The sequence below is a fragment of the Vespula vulgaris genome, chromosome 25 (genome assembly GCF_905475345.1).
Source record: "Vespula vulgaris chromosome 25, iyVesVulg1.1, whole genome shotgun sequence".
NCBI classification, from domain to species: Eukaryota; Metazoa; Arthropoda; class Insecta; order Hymenoptera; family Vespidae; genus Vespula; species Vespula vulgaris.
This window is the reverse complement of record NC_066610.1, coordinates 1759133-1778885: the sequence shown is the minus strand read 5'-3', so window position 1 is coordinate 1778885 and position 19753 is coordinate 1759133. Positions and strand designations below refer to the sequence as shown.

Sequence of the window (19753 nt, the reverse complement as noted above, 5' to 3'; positions counted from 1 at the left end):
ACAAGAACAATAACAATATTACAAATAATAATAATATAAAAAAAAGAAGAAAGAACAAAAAATCATGTACGTGTAATCATGGTCGATGGCACATTTGTAAGTCGTGTACGTCAGTGCGTTGTCATCGAAGAGAGACTTAACACATGAAGAAACGTACACATACACACAAACCTTGGCACGCGTGTTTATATCGGTTTAGTAATGGCGACGATATATATGTATACATATATATATCTCTCTCTCTTTCTTTCAATGTGCTCCGATTTTCATTATTCACTCTCTCTCTCTCTCTCTCTCTCTCTCTTTCTTCCTAACCTATACAATCTTCGCACAAGTTCTCGCTTAACGTACATATATGAGTGTTTCGTTACGATAGCAATGTAATTGTGTTAGTAATGGCGATTGCAATAGTGGTAGTGATAGTGGTGGTGGTGGTTGCCGTCGTGGAAGAGATCAGCAGGCGATTCATGTATCGGTGTGATCGTCAGTGTGTCGTCCAAAAATAGATAAATGGACGACGAGCGTGCCGTTGTCCTGTGTGTTCGGTGGTTTTATTATCCCTATGTGACAATGTTATACCGTATATTGAAATTATTTATAATCAAACAGATTTGAGATGTGGATGGTATAGTTAGTATGGAGGTTCTTAAAACTACTCAAGAAATCGTTCATGAAGGATGGCTCATCAAATCGCCACCTACTAAACTATGGAGAGCTGTAAGTGTTATTTGTTTAATGGCATATAGTTATTGGTAGTTCAATTTTGTTTTTTTATTGTGCTTAATAAAACTTCTTCATTGTTTACATTTGTTCACGTGCAAGGGAACTTCAACAAAACTTTTTTTTTTTTCTTTTCTTTTCTTTTTCTTTCTTTCTTTCTTTCTTTCTTTCTTTCTTTTTTTTTTTTTTTTTTTCTTTAATAGAAATCTTAACCTTCATTTTTCTTTATGATTTTATTGTATTGTATTGCGTCGTATCTTTTCATTATCGAAGAGTAATACTTTGAAATGACTATGTTATTATTAACTAGGCGTTCTTATTGAAATGGAATGATTTTGTTATTTCTTAATAAAGTGCATATATTTGATGATTCTTTTGATTACAGCGGTGGAGGAAACGTTGGTTTGCTTTAAGACATAGCGGTGAATTACCTGGACAATACTTTTTAGAATATTATACGGATAGACGATGTAGAAAGTTGAAAGGTCGTATTGATCTCGATCAATGCGAACAGGTAATATTTATTTACGTTTAATTTGGACTATGTATATTACTATTGTATAATAAATATCGTTTATAGGTCGATGCTGGTCTTAGGTTTGAAAATTGTAAGCAAAAGTATCAATTTACGTTCAATGTTAAGACACCAAAGAGAACTTATTATTTGGTTGCTGAAAGCGAAGCCGATATGAACAAATGGGTTGCTGCGGTTTGTCAAGTTTGTGGGTTGAAGGCTTATACTCAAGACGAGGAACAACAATGTCAAAGTAAATCAATGTCAAATTATTTCATTTGTTTATAAAACTGAAAAGCTAATAATTTGATGGTTTGTATAAACATAATCTTCATTATAGTGTTTCAGTACGAATCCCAAGAATCACCTCCGATCTCACCAACAAGTACAATCTCTGGACCTTATATTCCTATCAGCGAATGTATATCCGGTCGTCGTCTTAATGATACCAGTTCTCTTAGTTCAGGAATGGGACAAGGACCTGAACATTATGACGCACCAAGAAGATTAGCACCTTCGCCACCAAGATCACCTACAACTACTGACGCAGAGAGTGTGTTTACGGATGACGAGTGGACTGCTCCGGTACCAAGCGTCAATTGGGATACATTTCCATGTTCAGGTAAAAAGATCAATAAAAAAAATATAAATAATTGGAAAGAAAAAGAATATATATCCTATATATTAAATTTAACATATAAAACAGCCGAATCAAGAGCTCAGAATTCTGGTGACGCCGAAATAGGTTCGTGGAGTGTAAGGAAGAGGTTTGGAAAGTTAAGAATCGTAGACTCGAGTGTCCCACCGGCTGTAGAAAAATTACCAGCACCTCCAAGACCACCTAAACCGCCTCACATGTTACCTGAAAATCCAGGACACAATTATTTAAATTTGGACGGTGCAACGGAGAGTTCGAAACCTACAACACCTGCGACACCTGCTGCTAATACTAATGCAGTTGGATCAGTAACAGATGAATCCTATGATTTCCCTAGATCCCATCAACCTGGACAAGCATCGGAGAAACATGTTTATTCTAACGCTGCACCAAGTACTATGGAAGACACGCGTGTTTTTCGATATGATTTTCACGAGGATGAACCACCAAGTCCAAGATCAGAAAGTTCAGTGACTGCTACTTATTCCAATCTACCAAGTCCTTTGATACGAGATAGTAGCACTGCTCCAATACCACCATCTACGGTAGCTCCACCTCCTCCTGTAGTTTACAGGGAATTAAAACCAGGTAGAAAAACCAGCGACTCTACTTCAATTATCAGTAACGAAGCATCTCCTGGTACAACTTTGCCAACATTAGAAATGAGCTCTTCGGAACATTCACCTGCTGAACCGCCTAGTATTAATAGGAAACTTAAACCACCATTAAACAAGTCACCTATAGAAGGTAAGTTTTAAAAAATTGTTTATTACATAGATTGGATGTTATGGGAAATGTATGGTACGAATTGATTTCTAGGACCTTTACAACTTGCCTCTCCTCCTGGGAGAGGTAGAATGCGAGCAGCACCTAGTCCGACTCCTCCAATGCATACACATTCTGTTCGACATCAATCCACATCGGATGAAGATAATAATGCTTTCGATGATAAAGAGGAGGTAAATAATATTGAAAAAATTATATGTGATAATATATTATGTCAAACGAAATTATTCAACAATTGTATTATCTCTTTTTTCTTTACTTGTTCTTTTTTTTGTCTTTGTTTTTTATAGATATATTATTATCAAGATCACAATAATACATTTATTCCTGCGTCAAATCGACGATTAGTCGTTTTGCAATATCTTGATCTTGATTTAGAGGCAACAGAAAGTTTTGCCTCATCGACGTTACCACCTGCCCAATCACCACCAAATACTACGGTCTACAAAACTGTTGATTTTTTAAAAACTGAGGCTTTCAATCGTACACGACAACGCGTAGAAGAAGAAAGGAAACAATGTACCGATGAGTTAACATAGCCTATACTTTTGATATCATCGAAAACAATCCAAATTTTAGTTTGTTAAGTCGAAAATTAACTTTTTTATTATTATGTTGACTAAAAGAAAAAAAAGGAGAATATCACATTTTGTATATTAAGTATTGTATCATAGTTATATGGTTCTTGGTATGATTTCTTTTTTTTTTTTTTGTTTTTTTATGTTTCCAAAAAGAAAAGACTGCGAAACAAACAGCGCAGTACTTATTGCGAAAGAGAAAAACAAAGCTTACTTTTTATTCCGTACCAAAACTAATTAATTTTGGATCGAGTAGATAACTCTTATAAAGAGAAAAGCTGCCTGACGAAAGAAGTATAGCAATATTCAATGGACCAAAAAATATAATATTAAAAGGAAGGAAAAGAAAAAGAAAAAGAAAAAAAACCAAAAAAAAAAGGAAGAAGTAGTGACAAAATCAATGGTATCATTAATTTGATTGATACCATCGCTTGCATAAGAATTTGTAAACGGGGAAAGAGAAAGGAAGGAAGAAAGAAAAAAAAAAAGAAAAAAAAAAGAAAAGAGTTTTCATATTTTTTCAATAGTATTATTAAGTATAAATGTGAATTTATTAGGTAAGTTTTTACATAAATGATATATAACAAACGATAAAGAAGAGGAAACAATTTTTATTAACGAATGATACAACGATTTATTAAGTTTTAATTAATAATATTTTTAAACATTCACAACGCAAATGTTTTATATATATATATATATATATATATATATATATATATGTGTGTGTGTGTGTATATATATATATGTATTTCTAAATTTTATTTTATTTTTTTTTCTTTTCATTTAGATGTAATAGTGTGTTTAGGATATCACAGGCAAAATGAAAAATGATTGTCGATCAATAAAAGCAAATTTCTTCGATTATGAATTTATTCGAATAATGTTTTAATTAACTCTTAAGAAAAATATGTTTCCTTTATTATTGTAAATATCGTATTAGGTATATTTGATTTTTTTTTTGAATAATCTATAATAATGATTTATTTTTTATTACAATTTAATTGCTATTGCATATTATTAAAGATGCTATTTTTATCTATTTTTTACATAGAGATATGCATGCCATGAATTTAATATATACATATATATATATAATATGTATATGTATATGTATATGAGCACATTTTCTTTTTCTTGTGTAATTGTATGTATTATTTATAATTTACATTAATTTTTTATTAACGAGTAAGAAGTGTTAAATAATTAAAAAAGAATTATTTGTGCAAAAGAAAAGGAAAGAAAGGGAAGAACAACAAAAAACTTGTGCTCGACGAAAACACATGGGTGACTTATTTTCCAAATAAAATAAAAATAGTAAACGATTAGATATTAAATTAGTGCATAGAAACTATGCATATATGTAATTATTATAAATAATTATGATGCATTGCACGAGTGTGTGTGTGTGTGTGAAATCTTACATATCACCAAAAAAAAAAAGAAAAAGAAAAAAAAATAAAGAAAGAAAGAAAATATATTGTGCGAACCACCAAAGCATGCACACATATCTGTATCGCAGAAGGAAGATTAATATACAAAAGGATAGAAAAGGGAGAGAGAGAGAGAGAGAGAGAGGAGAAAAAGAAATGTTGCCTTAGATGTTACCAATAATTTTGCAATGATCCATTCGCACAAAATGTGAGTAACAATTAGGGCAATCGATTGTGGTATTGCAGTCCTATGCTATTATGTATAGAATTCAATATACACATAAAGAGTAAATAAATCATTTATATAGTTAAATAATATAGATGTATACATATGTGTATATATATATATATATACACATATCATTTTATTGTTCCTTAATTATTTATATTTTACATATTTTAAATAAAAAAACAAGAAGAAAAATGCAATGATAGATAGAAACGGTATAGAAAAGTACGAAAACTGTTTTATCGTCATCAGTGTATACACGCATAAAGATTTATATATTACAAAATTTTTGAATAAGATCGAAAGTAAAAAAGAAAAGAAAAAGAAACATAAACATAATTTTCGAAGAGAAAGTATACAAATTTGTTGTATGCGTCATGATCGATGGAGGAGATATCGATATTACCGACAGAGTTAGTACCGAGTCGTTCCGCGAGAGAGCGCTGGTATGCGTGGTAGTGGGGAGCGAGCGAGCGTCGCATCTCATTCGCTCGCCAACCGTCGAGCGAGGTGTCACGCGTTTCGTCGGACAAGTTTCTTTCGCGTCGCGTCCTTTCGTCTTTCGTCCGGTCGTTTTCTCTCGTGTGTTCTCGTATAATAAATACGTGTATTATAATATCGTAACAGTGATTTGTATAATGTGATTATTCTTATTCTTATTAATCGTATTATTCCATATTATTATTATTACTATTATTATTATTATTGTGACTCTTTGTGTATGTATACAACGTAAATCGAGAAATTTACAGTGCCTAAATTTATATTGTGCGATTTACCCAGATTTCAATTTTGTTTTGTTTTGTTTTGTTTTTCTTTCTTTCTTTCTTTTTCTTCTTTCCCTTTTTACGAAGAAGACCAACAACGAACGAAGGAAATTATTATCATCGAAAGTAAAACACACACGCAGTAACAGCACCAAACACACGCTTAAAAGTAAGTGAAATTTTTATTTAAATTATTACTTCGTATACGTTTGATTTCATTCCTTTTTTTTTTGTTTTCTTTCTTTATTCTTCTTCTACTTTTCTCGTTTCTCATTTCGACATCGATCGATTCGGAGCCACCTGTTGTTGGCTCAGAAAAAAACATGGCATCGACTTCGTAACGACCGAACGGATCCAAGATAAATATCTTATTATTATTATTATTATTAATATTATTATTATTATCTCGTATCATCGTCCGTTTCTTTTATTCTCTTTCTTCTTCTTTTTACGCTATTCCACGATGCGAGATTAAAGCAAAAGTTATTTTTGATCGTTATAATATTATTACCATGTTATCGCAATGATCGATGAAGCTGGAGCATGAATATATTTGTTTTTCGGCAAGAGAAAGAGAGATAGAGATAGAAAGAGAAAGAGATAGAAAGAGAAAGAGATAGAAAGAGAAAGAGAGAGAGAGAAAGAGACCGTTAGGCATTTGTTTTTTTTCGGTCGGTAATGGATCCGATCATTTTGATGACAAATTTTGTTGGTTAGGATAAACTAAAGATGTAGTGTGTGTGTATATATATATGTATGTATGTATGTATGTATGAGTATAATATGTATGTGAATGTATATTTCTGTCTCTTTTCTTCTTTCTCGCCCACTTGTGGAGTTCTCGACCACCCAGCTGAGTCCTCTCTCTCTCTCTCTCTCTCTCTCTCTCTCTCTCTCTCTCTTTCTTTCTCTCTCTTTCTTTCTCTCTCTTGATGCGGTCGACATTCTTCACCCTTCACGCCGAACTCCTTAAGGAATCCAAACGAGTATGCACGATTAGATTCTACTTTCGAGAACGGAAATACCGAATAGAGAGACAGAGAGAGAGAGAGAGAGAGAGAGAGAGAGAGAGAGAGAGATGGATAGGTAGAAAGAGAAAGAGATAAGTTTAGTTAAGATCTGAAATCTTATTAGATGTTTATAATTCTTTTTTTTTTTTTTTGTTTTTTCTTTCTTTCTTTTTCTTTTATTTTTATCCTTCAAGATCTCTCTCGTTCGTATCGACAATTTATTATTTCTACGATAATTTTAATATAATTTTTCTTTCGTTCCGTTTCGTTTTTCCTTTTCTTTTTTTCTTTTTTTTTTTCTTTTTGCGCTCATCAAAAGTACACAAGTAATTTTTATAGAAGAAGATACATTATGTTTTTGTTATCGATCGTATCAATTATGATAATATGTATGTATGTATGTATGTTTTCGATGTTATTTAGAGGGATTCTAACCTCGATTATCATTCGATTTTCTTTTGTCTTTTTTCTTTTCTTTTCTTTTCTTTTCTCGTTTGGAAATATGAATATTACGTCGTTTATATAGGTTAATGTTTACGAAATATTCGTTAGTAATTCTAACCTTAACATTTCTTTTTTCCTTTTGCTTCTTCTTTTTCTTCTTCTTCTTCTTCTTTTTTTTTCTATCCAGAAAAATTTGAAAATGTTATTTTCTCCGAAAATATACCGTCCTTCTTAGAAAGCTCTAATCGTTTAAGTATTTCGGAGTCCTCGGTATTAGAAGGGAAAATGTTTTCTAAAAGATTTTCTTTCGGTGAAGATTAGTGAGGTTAGAATTTATTATTTCTTTGAGACTTTCTAATGTATGTTATAACTTTAAATGGTTTTTCAATATTTCGTGAATATTTTCGAATAATTTAACGATCGTAAGTGTTATCAAATAATCGTTAACGTTAAAGAAAAAAGAAAAAAAGAAAAGAGAAAGAAAAAAGGAAGAAAAGAGAAACGATCGATTTTTTTTTATTTTTGTATAAAAAAAATATTTTCAAAAGAACTGTCGATATTAGAAGATCAATCAAAATATTTTCAGATAATTTATATCCTGTGTTATATTTTGAAAAAAAAAAGAAAGAGAGAGAGAGAGAAATTATCGATCGAGTTTTATCGAAAGAATCTCGTTATTTTCGATTGTTTAAAAAAAAAGAAGAGAGAGAGAGAGAGAGAGAGAGAGAGAGAGAGAGAGAGAGAGAGAGAGAGAGAGAGAGAGAGAGAGAGAGAGAGTCAGTAAAAGAAAAATGTTCTGTTTTATCTTCGGAGTGCAGAATAATTTTTCATTATTTTCTTAGGATCAGTTTGGGTACAAAGTTCAGGTATGTTGACCTGCGTCATCTTGACATACACGTTTTAAAAAGATTTATATATTTTCTTTTTAGTGTCTCTTCTTTCTTTTTCTCTCTTTCTATACTATTCTATATATTTATTTCGTTAACTTTCTTGGAAGGAATATTTTCTAATAATAATAATAATATATATATATATATATATATATATATATATATATGTATATATATATGTATATATATATTGATTTACCTGCATTGGAGTTTACCGTTTAATTGATATAATTAATGAAAACAAAACGAAGGTTATGTATACAGACAGACATAACCTACACGGCTGAATAATTTCATACGTTAATAGGAAAAGGGAATTTATAATGATTATTACATATATTATTCTTAATAAAAGGATAGATAACATCTGTTCTCAACGTTTTCTTCTAATTAAGGATTTTTAAGAAGGCCCGTTGAAGGCCGTTGAGCTTTCGATAACGCTCGTATCGTTTTAATTAGAAAATTATTTCCTTTCGAATTAAAATCGATATTATCAAAGAAAATAATTGTCGATGCGAATCGAATATTCTCTTCTTTTTTTTTTCTTTCTTTCTTTAAAGAAATTACTTCTGCTTCCTATCAAATTAAAAAAAAAAGGACGTCCGATCTCGAAAATTATTCTAACCAAAAAAAAAGAAAGAAAGAAAGAAAACAAAATGGAGGAAAAAAAATGGAGATTAAGAAGCGTCCATTAACGATTAAATTAATTGAATTTTCTTTGATCGACGACGAACGAATAGATCCTTGAGAGATAAATCCTTGTACTCTCGTAATGACCACGTATTATACCTAAAAAAAAAAAAAAAACCATAAACGAAAGGAAAAGTATGTTGTAGCTTCTAAGAAATACGAGGATGTATCATGAAGCATCGTTTTGATTTTTTAAATCCTTTCGAGGGGCGAATAGTTGGAGGGAGTGAGAGTGGGAGTGAAGTGAGATTTTTTTTTTTTTTTGTAAACGAGTTAAGAGAAAAGAAGATAAGAGAAGAACAACGCCGACGGTCAATAATCGTTGTAAACGTAATTATGTATCGTTATTTTCTTTGAACACGCATTCCGTCTTGATTACGCAAGTCAGACGAACGAACGAACGAACGAAGGAAAGAACGAACCGGCTGATGGATACCAGCAAGAGCAAACAACTCTACCATTCTAGCAGTCTTAACAGCGAGTAGTCAAAACAGCAGCAACAGCAGCAGTAGCAACAGTAGTAGCAATAGCAATAACATCAGTAACAGCAGACACAGCAAAAGCATCAGTAGGATTAGTAATAACAGTAGCTTTAACGAGATCGATCGAAAAAAATGTTGTTATTATTGTTATTACTATTGTTATTACTATTGTTACTATTTTATACATTTATTATTATTATTATTATATTAATATTATTATATTATATATTGTATTTATAATATAATAATTATAGTATATCATATATTATATTTATAATAATTACAATACTTTATATAATAATAATAATAATAATAATAATAATAATATGTTTTTATTAATAATGTATTATAATATTGTTAATAATAATAATTATTGTTAATAGTATTATTATTATATAAGAGAACATGTGAGAATGACATTATATTTGAAATTTCATTTATATTCAGGGGAAATCTCTATTAGATAGAAAAATTTCGTTCGATCATTAGATAGACTTCGTTGTTAGATCGATTTGATTTTTGGAATTCAGTTTTTGAAAGGAATTTTCTATCCTTTTTCTTTTTTCTTCTTCTTAATTTATAATTCGATCGGATTTCAAATCTCGGACGGAATCGTTTCGAAATAAATTTTTCTTTTCCTTTTTTTTTTCTCTCTCAATCGAATCCTATCGAATTCAAAATTTTTCTGCGATCAATACGATAGAATTCCAAATCTCTCTCACGGGATTCATCGGTGTACAATTTCCGTTGGTATGTGCTTTCCTTCAATTCGAATTTCGCGGGCAATGCGATCGTATTTGAATGTTGACGTCATCGGTGAAGATCGAATTATTTTCTCATGGTTAGAAAGGAATAAAAGTGAATAAGGAAAAAAGAATAATAAACAAACAAACAAACAAACAAACAAACAAATAGATAAATAAGATAAAATAAAGAAAGAAAAGAATACAACTCAAAAGAGAACAAAAAAATAGAAATACAAGCCGACGAAACAATGAAATCGAATACGGATCGCTGATTCGTTGATAATTCAATGCGGTTCTTTAACGATAGCCAATAAAAAAAAAGAAAAGAAAAGAACGACGTAACGGAAGCGTCGAAGGTTCACATTAGTTGTATCCGCGAACAATGAATGACGTAAGTTACATCGAAATTGTTGTTGAAACTCACTTTTCCTCTCTCTCTCTCTCTCTCTCTCTCTCTCTCTCTCTCTCTATCTATCTCTCTCTCTCTCGTTCTTTTTCTCTCTATCTTTTTGTCTCTCTCTTTTCCTCTTCTTTTTTTTTCTCTCTTTCACACACATATTATACATATATGCATTTGTTCATGGTCGTCCGTATATATAAATACATACATACATACATACGTACATACGTACATATATATATAACAAAAGAATTCAATATATATAATATAATATATGATATGCAAAAATTGTTTAATACGATATTATACGATATATTAATTGATAAAATAAATAAATAAATAAAGGGAACATTTTGATATTATCTTGTTAGATAAAAAGATTAACGAAACTAACCCACTTTATATATACATTTACACACGCACACACACACACACACACACAGTAGTATGTTCGTATTAATAATATATTTAAAATGTATACATACTTTTATTTATTCACATTCGTTTTCAATCTTCTTGTATTTTCATTGTTGAGATCTACATATGTACATACGCACACACACACACACATACATATATTGTACATTTATAGCAAACGTTGTCGGTTGCATTAGAGAGACAGGAAACGAAGAGAAGAGTTATAATCGGTCGACCCGGTTTAGGCGCGGCCCACAGGCGCCATATATAAGAAAGAGAGAGAGAGAGAGAGAGAGAGAGAGAGAGAGAGAGAGAGAGAGAGAGAGAGAGAGATAGATAGATAGATAGAGAGAGAAAGAGAGAGAGAGAGTATTGCTTCAAAATGTCAGGGACTGATCTATAGATCAATTTTATACAATCGATCACTTGTTAATTCTCTCTCTCTCCCTCTCCCTCTCTCTCTTTCTTTAATTCGATTCTATCATTTTTCATTATAATTTAATTACTTTTTCTATTTCGTTCGTTCGTTCGTTCGTTTGTTTCTTTTTTTCTTTTTTCTTTTTTCTTTCCCGTTTCCTTCTTTTATTCTGACGAATAAAATTTCGTCTATTATATTATTCGTTTCTTCATACGTCGGATCAGCTGATTATAATCATTGAAAAGTTAATCTTGTTTGAAAATGTCAGTGAACGATCTATAGATCATTTATCAACGATCAATTGTTATCTTCTCTTCCTCACTCTTTCTAATTGCATTCTATTATTTTTAGATTAGAATTTTGTTGATTTTCTTTCTTTCCTTTTCTCTTTTTGTTTTCTATTTTTTATTTCAATCGATATACAATAATCTTCGTACATCTTTTTTTTTGTTTTTTATATTAGAATGTTGAAATTGAGGAGTTGAAGGAAATCGAGAAAATTATAAATGTCTTTGCGATATGATCGTCGGGTCTTGTTAGTGTTCCGAGAAGACTATGCGATGTTAAAAGTCGGTCAATTTCATTAATCTTCTTATCTAATAAGATAATATCGAAATGTTACCTTTATCTGTTCTTTTCTTCTTTTCTTTTCTTTTTTTTTCTTTTTTTGATTATTGGATTAGTTAATGTATTGTGTAATATCGTATTAAAAAATATTTGCATATCGTACACAAACACACACACGATTATATATAATATATATATATATTTTTTAAACATATTTTGATTGTATATAATTTAACAAAATTTAATTCTGTTTAATTAATTTTTTTTTTTATTCACACACACACATCATGTACGTATAAATTTTTCTGTTGTATTAAATAATACTTATATCACATATATATATATATATATAAATAATGTATATTATATTAAATTTTAAATTACTAATATACGAAAGAAATTTAATCGATTAATTCTTTTTTTTTCATATTAAACGACAGATACAAATAAATATACATATATATGTGTGTGTGTGTGTGTGTGTGTGTGTGTATATATGTATGTATATATGCATGATTTAGGTTTATCGATGCGTGTTGCTTGAATTACTTTCTCGTTTATGGCAACTTACTTTCCTTGGTTAGAAGATTATGATAATAAGAGGGAAATCTCGTTTTAAAATACTAACCTTGACAATTTGCTATAAGAAAAAAAAATGTAGAAGGAAAGAAAAAAATAATAAAAAATAAAAAATAAAAATGATGAAAAAAGAGAATAATAATAATAATAATAATAATAATAATAATAATAATAATAATAATAATAATAATTATGATGATGATGATAAAAAAAATAGAAAATAAAAATGAAGTAACAATTTCCGTTTATGTTATGCGAAGATCTATAATGATCTATAATACTTACAAGTGATGATCCATGTAACGATCTACACATACAATGATCTATAGAACGATCCACTACTGTTGAATAAATGAGAATCTTCTTCTTTTTATTCCCGTAGATGTAAAACAAGTATGTAAACTCGATTTACATATATGCATATTATTTCATTGTTCAATAGAAATATAAATTGATTAAATAATTTTTGTGAGAAAAAGGAAAAAGGAAATGAAAAAAAGAAAAGAAGAAGAAGAAGAAGTGAAAGTTACGTCGATAAAACGAGTAATTATTTCATAAAATATTAATTGTTAAAACAATTCGTGAACGTATCCGCATTGTTTCGTTCTCGTAATTTTATTACGAAAATTGAGAACCCGGAAGACTCGTATGAATTTTGTCCGCCATTTTGATAAACAAAAATGGAGAACATTTTTATTCGATCGTATGAAATTCGTTCGATATCGATGATATATACTTTTCATCCCTTTCCAACTAAAATAAATTAATTTTCTTCTTCTTGAATTTAATTACTAATTATTATTTAATAATTATTAAACAACACAAAAAAGAAAAACAAAGAAATTGTGCGAATCTTCTCGCGTATTATTAAATACATTGAACAATTGAAAAGCCAACTCTTTTGTTAGAATGAAAATTAAATGAACGCGAAAGGAGGACACTGCTGTCGATACATAATCCTATTTTGATACACCCACACATATACAACATATATATATATATATATATATATATATATATATATTCTTGACAATATGTTCAACATCATTTTATTGAAGTATGACATTTATCGTATTTATCGAATGTTAAAAAGAGAAGAAGGACAAAAATCGATTCGATACTTTCCATTTTCTCTCTCTCTCTCTCTCTCTTCATTTGTCTATCTCTTTCTAGTATTAAAAAGATGACGATGATGACGATGTTTGTAAAACGACTTGACTTTAAAGATGCAAGGAGAGCATGTGACGTAAGATGAGATTTCACCGTCTAACAGTTTCTCAAAAGAAATCATCACGAAGTTAGGTTATCCTTCCGACTCAGTGAAAACAGATAGAGATAGAGAGAGAGAGAGAGAGAGAGAGAGAACGATTTCAAAGATTTAACTGTATGTCAGATTTCGTTTTTATTTTTATCTATGTATATGTGTGTGTGTTTTTTATTTTACTTTTTCTTTTTTTCTCGTCCGAGAAATCTGTCCGCCATTTTCGAATTTGAATTCTTCCGCCATTTTTTCAATCACGACCAATCGGGTAAAAATAGATTGATTACGATCGAGACGCCCGGTGAATTTTTTTTTTTTTTTTTTTTAATTATCATTATTATTAAAAATCTTGTATCTTTCGTTCGAGAAATTCGAATTTCCCGTCACTTTTTTTTTTTAGAAAAATTTAAAAAAAAATTGATTAAACTCGATCGAGACATCGGTAGATTGTTTTCGTAATCTTTTTCTCAATTTTTTTTTTTTTTTAAATATCGACAAATTGATTTTCGCATTTGAATTTCCCGCCATGTTTTTCACAAGTGAGCTCGAAGAAAGATCGAATGCAATCGATAGTTTCTTTTCTCATTCGATAAATCAGATTCTCTTTTTATTTGAATTTCCTGCCAGTTTTTACGTGGGAAGAATAAACGTACGTCACATAATTTCTTTTTTTTCTTTTTATATATAAAGAAGTGTCCAAGAGAGTTGGCTAACCCAAATCCTCATATACCAATTACTGTGATTTTCACCGTGACTCGTGATTTCCCTCTCGAAGGAAAGCAAATAGGTCGGAAAGATAAGAGAAAAGAGATAAAAGATGATGTTAAACTATAGATATTTCCTTAAGTCAAACAGAGACAGATAGACAGAGAGAGAAAGAGAGACTCTTCGTGTAATCGTCGACAGCTAACGAGCTAATTAACGTCCCTCGTCGATCTTTTTCTTTCTTTTTTTTTTTTAAAATATTTAAGAATGTATTTTTTGCAGGTTCTTTTTTTTATTTTTTAATTTTTTCTTCCTCTTCTATTTTTCCAATTTTTTTCTCTCTCTCTTTCTCTCTTTCTCATTTCTTATTCTTTTTTTTTTCTTTTAGAAAGTGTGTCATTTTATTTTCTCCTCGGTTACGATAGTAAGCAGTAGCCTAATATAATTTTCGTTGTTTCGTGTTAAGAACGAATGGAAAAAAATAATCTTTTAGTAAGAGAGTAACAAGCGACAGGGATACTGAGAGAGATAGAGAGAGATAGATAGATAGATAGATAGATAGATAGATAGATAGATAGATAGAGGGAGAGAGAAAGAGAGAGAGAGAGTAGCAGGTAGGAAAGACGTTCGGCGTCCTTTTATGTTACCTAATTAGGCTCGATACACGACTCGCATAAAGATCGTTAGCTCAGTGCAGTACCTATGAATCGTGAGACCCTACGATAAGAAGAACTTGTTTGGTAAATGGAAAAAATTTTTTTGTTAATTTTTCGAAGAATCTAAAATATTGCTTCAATCTCGTATTGATTAAAAAAAAAATATATATATATTTATTTTTAATTTATGTGTGATGTGTATGCGTATGTTTCATATACATATGTATTACGTTATAATAGATATATATATATATATATATACGTACGTAAAAATTTATTAGATTATATAAACTTATTAATAATACATTAATCACACTGATCGAATTTGGTTACGATAGTATCGTTTCAGGCTAGAAATTTGGTAACCCGTGTTCGAATACCGGTTTAGGAAAAAAAACATGTTATGTAAAGACTTTTTTTAGAATGTTATTTCGTACATAAAATTTCGTTTATAAGTGTTTTTATCGCGAAAAAGAAGATGTGATTCATTATATTACAATTAGGGTATGATATTTATATAATCGTTATCATCTCATCTCTTAATAATTTATTAATTAAAAATATGTATGTCATGTTGTGATATATTATATATAAACATCATTGATAAATAATAAGGATCCGAATTTGGGTACGCCGATAGCGTATCTGATTACAAATTCGGCGACCCAGGTTCGAATCCCGATCAGAAGAAAAAAATGCGTTTTTTCGATTCAACAAAATTTTCAAGTACGCTGTTTTTCAAATTGAGAAAAGAAAATTATTTGCAATTATCATCAATTTCAACGTGTGTTTCGTACGTGTGTATTATGCGTACACGTTAGAGATATACAATTACGATCAAATAAAATTAAAAACAGTTTAGAATTAGTTAACAGAGAAGAATAGAAGTGTGATGATGATGAGTAAGTAAAAAAGTAGTAGTGTAGTAGTTTTAAGTGTATAGTGTAGAGAAGAAGTTAGTCATGTGTGTTGTTTTGTTGTTCAGGTAGAGAAAGAGAAGGCTCTTGTGTGCGTCTAATTTTAAGTGTTATATAGTAGAATAAGAATATTCTATTTGTGTGTTAGTAAAGTGTTAAAATACTGGGGTAAACTGCGTTCGGTGAACTCTCCTCCTTTAAACTGAAACTATAAAAGAATGAAAAGAATTTCACGTCCTCTCTCCTTCCTTTTCTCTCTTTCTCTGTGAAGTATATAGAATTTGTATGTGATGGTGTGATGATTTTCTGTTCTAGAAAATAAGACGCGTGCGGAGAGCGTAAAATAGGAGAGAAGAGAGAGAAAGAAAGAAAGAAAGACTCTACACAACAAAAAGCCTCCTACACATAATATATCACATAGACGTTACACTATCACATATGTTTAGCGAAATAAATATCTAGATAAATAGATATTTAGATAAATAGATAGATAAAGATGGATACCGTCTATTAGTAGAAAAAGAAAGATGGAGATATAGTACAGTGAAGCGATAGAAGAGAAAAGGAGGAGAATGATTGAGGGGTAAGGAGAGAGTAAGAGAGGAGAGGGGAGGGGCTAAAGGGGTGGGAGAGAAAGAGAGGGTTAAGGAATGAGCATGGTAATGAGCTGCGTTCGTAGGGACAAGCAGAGCGTGGCCGAGCTGGCCAGTGCACATCGTATTCGTGCCAGAGTAGAGTAGAGTAGTATCTTTCGATGCATCTCCTCGATCTCGACTAAAAATAAAGTCCGATCGAGAGGCCCGTTTCGTTCGTTGTCGTCGTCTTCTTCGTCTTCTTCGTCTTCTTCGTCTTCATCGTCTTCTTCGTCGTCGTTGTCTTCCCTTAGGGTCTACATATTTGAACTTTAATTAAATTAAAGGAAACAAGAAAGTAATAAATACAAAAAATATTGTCGACGAAATTAATTCTTTTTTTTTTTTTTTTTTCTTTTTTTGATACGTGTATGTATGTATGCGTATATGAGATATATAGAGTGGAAAGTTATTTAGATATGAATTAAAAGTTATGGGATTGGGAGATGTAAAAAGTTATTAGGGACTAGGGTTAAACGATTAAAAGTTATTAAATGGCGGATTGAAAGTTCTTAACTGACTCGAAAGTCCTTCGGTTGGATTAAAAATATAAGAAAATAAAGAAGAATTGATTAATCCAAGTCGAGACAGTTTCTTTTTTTTTTTCTTTTTTTTTTCTTTTGATTATTTTTTATGGTCTATCGTAAAATTATTTACTTCGCTTGTAGAATTGCCAGTTTGATTACGGAGTCTAACGAGTCTTGTAGAAGCTTAATCATCTTTTAAAATCATCCGTAAATTTTACGCATTTTATTTACACAAAGAGAAAATTATTATTATTGAACAAATAAACGTTATATGTAAATTACATCGAGCTTCTTCTTAACAAACTATTTTTTTTTTTTTTTTGTATGAAATAATAGCAATCGTGTTACATTTTGTTATATTATGTTTTTTTTTTTTTTTTTTTTTTTAGAAACGATTTATTGCAAATGATACGAAATATTCGTTTTGGAGAGAAACGTTTGAAAAAAAGTGACGGATCTGAAATTAAAGATTGAAATTTAATAATTAATCGAGTACACGGTCGTATAGATCTATAGATCGTATAGATCGTATCGGGCAACTATACTCTCTTGTTTGTCCAAATACGCTCAAGTCTTTTTATGAAAAGGACATACATACATACATATATATATGTGTGTGTATATATACATAGGTAAACGTGAAACGGATCAACCAATCATGAATCAGCGGTCTACGTGGCGGTTTGCCACGAATTCGATCTCACATATGGGATATCGATTTTCATAAACACGCGATCGAATCGAACGAGAACGTATCTTTGCGAAAGTATCTTTTTCCTTACCTACGTATATTAAGTTTATATAAAACTAACAATAATAACGACGATGACGACGATTTTACGATATCAAACAATTTACATCTTATTTTATTTTATTTATTCACTTCGAAAAAGAATTTTCTTTATTCGTATAGTCGTATCGAAAAAATTGAAACACCCGTTAGATTTTTGAATCTTCCAAAAAAAAAAAAAAAAGTCCGACACGTATATCGATCAATCAGCTTTAATAACGATCTGAATAAGAAATAGTAAAGAATATATAAAAAAAAAAAAGAATAATTAAATAACGATAGAGAATAAAATAGAAATTAAAGAAAAAAGAAAAAAAAAATAGAGATCTACCAGAGCCTTTGAAAAGTTCTTTAACATCCTTGGATGATTATGTTGCGTCCCATAAATTTCTGACGGCCCTGAGGTCCCCCATATGTCCCCCTTGAGGTCCCTCTGACGTCCCTGACGTCCCTGACGTCCCTGATCGTGTAAACTGTAAGAGAAGAAACGGGTTTTGTCGGCCCGTAGGAGGAAGCCTTTGCCGAGAGGCTTCCATTACCGTTGTAAGACTACAGCTCAGGGCCGTATTACGCAAGAGAGAAAAAGAGAGAAAGAGAGAAAGAAAGAGAAAGAGAGAGAGAGAGAGAGAGGGTCCGACGAACCTGACCGGCCCTTCCACCAGAAGGAAAACGATCCCTTGAATTCTCTCATTCTACTAAGTCCCTCAACCTATCACACCCTTCCCACTTTCTGCGGAATCTCTGATAAATCCAAACATCAAGGATAACACGATTAACATTCGATACATTTGATTACATTAACCACCCCAAAGTCTTTCCATCACCTGTACTAATTAATTTACACAGTAACCATCCGTTCTCGTATTTCATCAATTTTTTTTTTTTTTAAATTACAGTATGAATTGTTAGAATGATGGGAAAGATGGAGATCGAAAGTTCGACTAACGTTAACAAATTTTTCTTTCGACGTATGGAACTTAAATTTTGATAAAAAAAAAAAAAAGAAAGAAATGAGAAAGTCCCCAGTTAATCCGTATTATATTTCCAGCCCTGTTTTCGTGCGTGTCTCTTGTCCATCCCCACTCCCACTCCAACTCTTAACTATACTCCTGTACAACCCTTCTCTTTTTTGCACCAGCCAAATCTGTAAAGCGTGTAAACCTGAGAATTCATGTGGGCATGAAAATGCGCACATGCGCTTGGGTGGTACCCATGGTAAACATGCGATTGAAAAAGAGGGTTGTGTGTATATGTGTAAGTATAGAGGAGACGAGAAAGAATGCAAAGTTTGTAGGTGCAAGTTAACTTAACCTAACCGTTCTCTCCTGCATTTGCAAATGGGGAAGTGTAATAGTGGGTGAGGGGTGAGTTCGTTGAAGGGGTGGGTAGATTGAAGAGAAGGATCGAACGGTTAGGTGAGGGATAAGTGTGAAAGGGAAATGCGAAGGGTTCGGAGGGTTTAAGAAGTGGTCCAGCCATTGAAGTAGATACCCCAATTCAGAATTCGTCATCTTTTTTATTCTTTCGGTTGTTCCATTAGTTGTTCTGTATTATTATTTTTATTATATGTATATATATATATATCTTTGAATTGCTCGTTGCGACGTTGTTTAATCTCTTTCTTTATCTATTTCGCTTCTATCAACTTGCTTTTTCCCCGGTTTAGATTATAGTTAGTTCTTTCCAACAACAACAACAACAATAATGACCACATGAAAAAAAAACTCTTACTTATCAGTTATTTATCTGTAATTTATCTGGAAACGTGTCGAAGAATTTTTTTGTCTCTCTTTCTCTTTTTTCTGGGATTATTTTTTTTCTTTGAGGCTGGAGGAGGAGTGGGAAGAGGGATTTTATCAGTGCACTGGAGTTTTGTGATCATCTTTGGAAATTGATTTATTCGAATTGTAAGCTTTTGTGCTTGAGTGTTCGCGTGT

General features: G+C 31.0%; 2 protein-coding genes across 3 annotated transcripts in view; both read left to right on the top strand.

Annotated features, from left to right (window-relative positions):
• LOC127072346 (GRB2-associated-binding protein 2) overlaps positions 1-3760 on the top strand; it is a 4059-nt gene extending 299 nt beyond the window's left edge. The window contains exons 1-8 of one of the 2 annotated variants that reach the window (XM_051012718.1): positions 1-717; positions 1106-1234; positions 1301-1487; positions 1575-1856; positions 1941-2639; positions 2712-2851; positions 2969-3197; positions 3513-3760. The exon at positions 1-717 is cut by the window's left edge and continues 299 nt beyond it. In XM_051012718.1, coding sequence (XP_050868675.1) covers positions 637-717; positions 1106-1234; positions 1301-1487; positions 1575-1856; positions 1941-2639; positions 2712-2851; positions 2969-3197; positions 3513-3556 — 1791 coding nt within the window. In that variant the 5' untranslated portion in view covers positions 1-636 and the 3' untranslated portion in view covers positions 3557-3760. Of the gene's footprint in view, positions 718-1105; positions 1235-1300; positions 1488-1574; positions 1857-1940; positions 2640-2711; positions 2852-2968; positions 3198-3417 lie in introns of both variants that reach the window. The other variant, XM_051012717.1, reaches the window with a different exon arrangement.
• A 1396-nt stretch (positions 3761-5156) lies between these two features.
• Positions 5157-19753, top strand: part of LOC127072334 (TNF receptor-associated factor family protein DDB_G0272098-like) — a 69638-nt gene continuing 55041 nt past the window's right edge. Inside the window, exon 1 of the mRNA XM_051012684.1 lies at positions 5157-5854. The gene's annotated coding sequence lies outside the window, so the exon portion shown is untranslated. The remainder of the gene's footprint in view (positions 5855-19753) is intronic.